Source organism: Lineus longissimus, chromosome 7, assembly GCF_910592395.1.
Source record: "Lineus longissimus chromosome 7, tnLinLong1.2, whole genome shotgun sequence".
Lineage (NCBI taxonomy): Eukaryota > Metazoa > Nemertea > Pilidiophora > Heteronemertea > Lineidae > Lineus > Lineus longissimus.
Window position 1 is genome coordinate 601616 of NC_088314.1, and position 7367 is coordinate 608982.

At 42.0% G+C, this 7367-nt stretch overlaps 1 protein-coding gene across 1 annotated transcript; it reads left to right on the forward strand.

Moving 5' to 3' along the window:
- The first annotated feature begins 501 nt into the window (after positions 1–501).
- LOC135490886 (protein PRQFV-amide-like) lies at positions 502–1077 on the forward strand. Its single transcript, XM_064776456.1, has one exon. The coding sequence runs from the start codon at positions 502–504 to the stop codon at positions 1075–1077; it is 576 nt and encodes a 191-aa protein (XP_064632526.1).
- Positions 1078–7367: the final 6290 nt, after the last annotated feature.

Here is a 7367-nt window from a genome sequence, read left to right on the forward strand (position 1 = left end):
TTGAATAATTATCGGCATCGCTAACCGATTTTATGTTACGATAACTCGCTTCATAAGAGACTCGCTACCGCGCTCGGATACAAAGCCACGTTGTTTGTTATTTCACACGGGGATGCTGGATGACGCCATTGTGTCATTTCACGCGGAGTTCGTGGTTGATTCTGCCGGTGACATTCGATTTAATTGACGACAAATATTGGATAGCAAGAAACTGCAGCGGCTCATTCATCGACGTAACCCTCTTGACCAATCAGGATTGGTGCTCGCGCTGACGTCACATTACAGGTAGCAGACGACGCAAGGGACCAATCGCACCTGTGCTCAGTGCGACCACGTGACAGAGCATTGAAAAGGGAAATGGGACAATTACTGGCGTAGTTTGTGGATTTACATTTGTCTTTCGGACTCGACCGTTTGCAGTATAAGAGGACCACAAGCCAAGCAAGCGGCCAAAGTTACCAACTCGCTGATCAACGCCACAAGTCGCAACACCAGGCGGATATGAGGTCGCAAGACATATTAGTATTTTGTTTCATACTTGGGTCATGTCTAGTTAGCACTGCTTACGCGGATTCTAATGATAAACGGGCCCGCAACTTCCTCGGAAAGCGAGATTCGGCGGATACAAAAAATGAGGACGATAAGTCTGTTTTGAACAATGATGATTTCGTCAAGAGAGTCCAGGAATATCTGGACCATAATGACTTTTTAGAGGACGGGTTGGATGAAGACAAACGAGGCCCTAGTTTCTTAGGAAAACGTGCTGATGATATCGACGAGGAAAAACGCCGGCACAGCTTCATAGGAAAACGCCGGCCAAGTTTCCTAGGGAAGCGTGGACCACACTTTTTGGGAAAACGTGGCCGATATTTCTTAGGCAAACGCGGGAGATATTTCCTTGGGAAACGCGACGGTGACGACGAAGACATGGACACTTTTGACGAAGAAAAGCGCAGGCTTTTCCTGGGCAAGCGTGCGGATTTGGACGACACGGAATTCGGAGACATGGAAGACGAAATGGAAAAACGGCGTCTGTTTCTCGGGAAGCGTGTGAGCAGGAACTTTATCGGAAAGTAAGGACTGACTAGCAGGCCGATGACCGGTAAGTCAGTTGCTTTTCTTGGCTTATGTTGGCCCTGTCCCATGTGCACTGTGATAAGCCCAACTGACTCATTGTACATTGGTAGTGTTTCTCAACGCTGTTTTCGTCCGTGTATGCCGAGGTACCACTTTCTGACTCTTGCCTATTTAGTACTACCATTTGCCTTATTTCGGATACTTTAGTGTACATGGACGTTACAGGCGAAGTAGAGTCCAGTAGTTACGCACGTGTTTATGTTACCTTTGCCAGTGCATCACAGGATATATTTTGGAACAATCCTCAGCTAAAAACAACGCAAATTTGAGAAAAACGTCGTATTTCGGATATAAAAGGATATTTCCATCGTAACTGACTAATGTAATGGGCGTCCATGAAATTATGAACGATCCAATATAGACAGTCGGAAAAAGCCCCAACCAGAAGAACGAAAAGAGATCGACGTACGTAATAGAAAAGTAGTCGTCACGTTTTGAGAACTGCTGATTTAATTGGGGCAAAATTGGCGGCACTGCCGTGCTGAGCCGCGTCCGACTCTTCATCTGTATTCAAAACGACAAATATTTGAACTAATTACGAGAATTTTGGACCAAAAATCAAACTTTCAACCCAAGAGTGAGTTTGTAAACTGTCACCAAGCGCACCAGACATCGTTTTGTGGACATCCACCCTGAATAGAACCTTCCAACTTAATAAACAAATCTCGGACAAAGATATTTTTCTTTTCAATCGCACGGAACGCACTTTTTGTGACAAATGTCATGAGCGCAAACATCTATGAGTGTTTTAATGAATGTTACAAACGGATACAAAAACAAAACAAAATGATGGAACTGCCAGGTTTATAAGGAATGGACCCAAATGAACCATTTATAACGTCTTGCGCGTTGTTAGTGATTTATCGTCGTTGTGCCAAAGAAACGCATCATGAAAGGATATCAAAAGACTCAGAGATTTTTCAATTGTGTTAATCGATAGCAAAGACTCAACGGAACTATCAGTGCTGTCATAGTTATGACAACCTTTCAGAAAACGCCTGCAGTTGAAATTTTTATTGATTTTGGTGGTTCAACTTTTCATTATTTATGATTGCTTAAGACAAATCACGCTCTTATTGACATCAGTCGCAAACTGGTCCTCAGCTGGTTTCCCAATACCATCTATTGAAATATTATGCTCGTTTGGCCAACGTATGTGTTGTTAATGGTTTTGAGGTGAATTGTCTTATCTAACATCTGCTGAGTCTGGTTAATTGGTTGTGAGTATAGATTAGTGATATTACGATGATGTTACCCTAAATGAATCCGTTATTGATATAGGGTATTATCTATAGTGATATACCTGTGAATGATGAATATGACAAATTGGTTAAGCGCCCGCAAAAGAGTGATATACATCACTATGACATGTACGGCAATCGCTCGTATACGGTAAAGTCCTCAAACTCTATGATAACAGGTTTACCTGCAGACCAGAGATCCATTTGTCACAGATAGCAATGATTGTAATCGCAGTCAGCTACGATTTAAATCGCTTATTTGCGGGGCGCTTGAGGTAAGGTAGTCACTGACTGCGATTCCGACAAAGTACGTGGTAGTTATTTTACGCCACGCCTCGCCAAAACTTACCAAAACAAAAAAGATTGCTCTTCTAAGCATCGACCTACGGAATTGCATTGAGTGACTACCTTGTGTCCATGGCACACTTGGGCTCTTTACGCCGCTTTTTGAGATACGTCGGTCGAGTTTGAATTAGGGAGTGAAGGCTCGGCCATGTGGGGAGGTTGTGCCTCGGGAACAATCAAAGTCGAGTTGGCACTAATGACCTCCTGTTTTAGTATATTCAGCTGGTAGTTCCGAGATCTTGTCGTATCGGTCAAATATATAATGAAAGTCAAGGTAAACCTTACCCGTTACTCTCGGAAATTGATATAAAACACCTTGATTATCGCGTTCTTGCTAAGAATTTGTTCGATACCTGAGAAATCCCTGTCACATAGCGGTGTAAATACCCCAATTGTGCGAATACCTTTGTTTAACAAATGACACGCTGAGAATAGAGGTTGCTTGTAAGAAGAGAAAAAAAACTGGAGAAATACATGTTTATAAATAAAGAAAATTTATATTCTTTCAAATGACGCCGGCAACCGTTTTCTTTTACCGTTTTCTTTCTGGTCGTATTCTGTGTGCTGATTCACGTGACAGGCTACGCGTTGTACGTTCTTCCGCTTAGTTCTGCTTCATCGGAACACAAAGTAATTGGAGCGTGCTTATTATCCAAGTTTGAATAGGGCGGCGACGATATTTTGTTGTGTTCAGCTGAAGTGGAACAACTCAAATGCGTAGCCTACCATATGATCACCATACATTGTTGTAACAACAGCATTTGGATTTGGAATTGGTGAGTTCCGCTCCTAATGTTCTTCCTGGCTTGGTCCTCTGCTGGGTCAGAAGTCAGACCGCATGGTCGGAGGAGTCTTCATGACGATTGCACCACGTGACAGAATATTTTACATATTAGAAAAACACCATGTTCATTCTCAGTGACTGAGGCGATGCGACTGACCTTTACCGATCAAAGCAGGACCAGGTTGTTAAAAACAAGATCTGCACAGCAAATGTCCCGCATTCTTCTTTGAGTGAAGGAGTGATGGGCAGATGACAAAATTAGGGATAACGTGTCAGAATGCTTTCGATTCGGCACATGTCTTGCTCGTGTTAAAAATCTCTTCAAAGTTCTGGTTTACGCATTTCCCTGAGAATAGCTTTTCAATTGCCTTTAGGAGGATAAGACGGGTTATCGCATCAGATATACAATAATGACAGTGTATCCCGTTTGCTAATGTCGTCATTCCATAATTGGTTCGACGAGAGATGATGTCATTTCCATAGCGACAGGTCATGAAATCCTAACCTCACTACTGTCATACAAATGATGGGATACTAGTTGTTACATATGATGATGTATGTATATTGCGCATCTTCCTGACAGAAAGTGAAGAACGAGAGTTCGTACCAATAGCATTGGCTAACCCAGGCCAACATTCCCGTAAAAATCTCTAACATCCAGACCGATTCTCATAAAATGGTCAAGCTATACAAGTCCTTTATGGTTTTTATAACATGGTATCGATCTTTGAGAATGTAACTTTATATTTCTTGGGATAAGAGCAATTCTGCGAGAAAGGCAATTTGACCGACTCTAATAACGCTAGGAGGAAAACGAAGCAATAATCGAGATAATTCCTGCATCTCGGATAACGGCGGTGATTTAGCCAATGGTTTGCTCGTCTTCCAGCTTTCAGTATTATTTCGCCATTCGATTGTTCAAAACGTATTATAAGCGCAAGACAGATAATAAGACATTTTTTGTTATCTTTCCCAACAGTTGTAACCGAACTTTGCGACCATTTGTTAATTTCCCCAGCACTAATCGTCACAAATATCACTCACAATCGCCAGCTTTGTGTCAGGCTCGTGTAGATTGATAAATCCCGTCAAACACATGTATCATGGCGTGTAATATAAGACGCCTTGGTCATTCTTTCGAGCCACAGAAAAAGCGAAGGGAAATCTTCGAGAAACGATGCGGTAACGTTACAAAAAAGTCATCAAACCAAACAAAAATGATAAAGGCAAAGAGATTTATGAATGCCAATAAAAGATATGTCAATGTAGTCTTCCAGTAAGGAGGAGGAGGAGAATTCTCCCGATACCATTTAAGATTCTTTAACATCACAGCCGGTATCGTATTTCGTGCATTTTATTGTATATAATCCCCGTTACCGTCGCTTCGGATTTCTTTTAAATCACCGTACAAAAGCTCGGAGATGAAAGCTGAAAGACGCTAGGAACTTTTTGCAACACGTTTTAGTCAATAATGGAATATTTCTCCACAGTCTCATAGTATCTTTAAATGCTTTTATTATCTGAAAAAGGTTGGAATGTGGACAAATCCTTTTGATTTCTCTCGGTAAATGCGTCCCGTCATTTTTCTACTCCGTTTAATTTACAGTCTCGTTAGTAGAACGTTTCCATTTGAACTTTGACCTATCCGAGCAGCCTATTCAGTGTCTCTTCAGAGAGATTCCAACAAGGTATTTAGTATTTTGCTTCAAATTCCGCGTTATCACCGGACCTATTACTCTCAGGTAGGGTCCTTCCGCGTCGCCTTGCCTTGCCATCGAGTTCCTCAGAACGTCCTGAGGATACGCCATATCGAGGATAAACTAGCTAGTCGTGCTTGTGTCTGGTTCAGAACATCACGGCGAAAAAGAGTGCATTTCAGTAATCTCTTCGTTTCCTGAAGCTTCCTTAATCTTGCCAGTCGTCGGAACGCATTTCTCCCGAAACCTTGTGACATGTTGGCTATCGGTTTACGGGAGCGTTACCCCAAGGCTTGTAAAAGGGTTAAGTAGACAATGGGAACGAATAAACCAAAAAGTTTTACAACACCAGATAATGTTCGGCAACGGGTAGAAAGCTTAGGAATCGCTATAGCAACGCTCTAAGATGAACCGGGCTTATATTTTTAGAATGTTTCGCTGCAGGTTTCCTTCTGTTGGTGAATAAAGAGAGATGTGGGCGGTTGGTACCACTGGTACCTCATATGCTGCGGGGAACGCTGGCTCAGAGGAACAACAATAACACCTTTTTCTGTCCCCGAAACGAGGGCTTAGATATGTATGAAGTACAAAAGTCTGTAAATAAATGTGGTAACAGAAATTGCTATCGGCAACTGAAATATAAGCAAATCGTGGACATGAGCGCTGTGAATGCTAGTAGTTGACAGTACGCTGGACAGTCACACACGATGAAAAAGTACTTTCTGCAAGGACCCGCCCATGTAAATGCCATTTAAAAGAAGCGAAATTGGACTTTTTGATCTAAGCAAAAGATAGATAGAAGTGTATCAACTTGCAACTTGTAACCTGATGCTGTACCCAGTTGTCTTAGACAGAATTTGGCGTCTAGTCAAAATAGGTTTTAGCTTTTCAGCTTGGTTCCTCCACTTAGTCGAGTTATAGCGTAACAATGTGAACACGCGGACCGATGCCAGTGAAGGTAAACTCACTCTGTCGTCTTAACAAGCAAAATGCTATCCTTTTATCACCGTCCTTTTGATCGGACGCAAGACACGCAAGTCACCACTTATTCAAACGCCGAGCGTTTTGTGAAAATGGTTTTATATTCACCCCAATTGGAGCTTCGCTTTTACCGTGCAGTCTAGCCAAATATTTGATATTGTATTAGACGCCTCTTGGAAACTGACGTGAGATAGTGATTCAAATATCTTCCTCGATTGAAGACAATGCATGATTATGTTCGCCATAGCTCTCGCGCGAATTGAAGTAAAATGTACATAGAATGGCCTGTTTATTGCAACTATGTGCGAGCTCATTCCGGTTTTACAGAATTGTTCTCAGAAAACCAATAGTTAAAGGATTTTTAAGCACCGAACCAATCCACCTTTCTCTTCCATATTTCTGGACTGAGGCTTATCTTGTCTTCGTCTCATCTCTCTCTATACACTATACGTCCGTTTAGAAATAGCTGCTTCATCGACAGTCTGTCGTGTACCCAAGGTTCTGAAACTGTGTTCTGACGAAGTATGAAAGAAAAAGAAGGCGAACTTAATTTGAATTGCGTGCCGCTGAAATCAGTGGAGTGAGAACACATTGCCGATAGAATGTTTCTCGTTGGTTTGGTCAGGTGTCACCAGGGCTTGTTGTCCGTTTCGATTTGATTAAAAGCGCAAAGAAACACCAATTGTAAAAAGATCTCCTTTGATCAGATCTGTAAACTCTGCACCAATGTCAACATGGCTAAAAAAGGCTTCAGACGACACTCCGGGATATTGGTCACGTGACACGTTGTTACCGCTTCTACCAATGAAAAATGATGCAGAAACTATTGTTGGCGAACGGGATTGGATTCAGATTTAATGCAATCGTGCAAGTTAAGAGAAATCATTTAGCGTGGAGTGATTTTTTGTGTTTCTCTGTCATCTTGGTTGGAAAGAGATTCAAAATGGCGCCGTTTCCGCCGCAATGCTGTACGAGAAACGACAACTCCGCCATGTTTCTACACATTTGCTGACATGCATGCATGATCATGGACGCAGGACAACGAGCCAAGTCGGTTACATGCACAGATCCCTCGGGCGAAATTACCAGGGCAAAATGATAATGAAACGGAAAAACAGTTTACCGAATTCTTGGGGCAATAAATTATTATCTTCTTTTTTTAGTTGAGAGTTATATCTTTTT

Excerpts from the sequence above, each read along its gene's own strand:
- LOC135490886 (XM_064776456.1), top strand. The coding sequence starts at position 502 with ATGAGGTCGCAAGACATATTAGTATTTTGTTTCATACTTGGGTCATGT.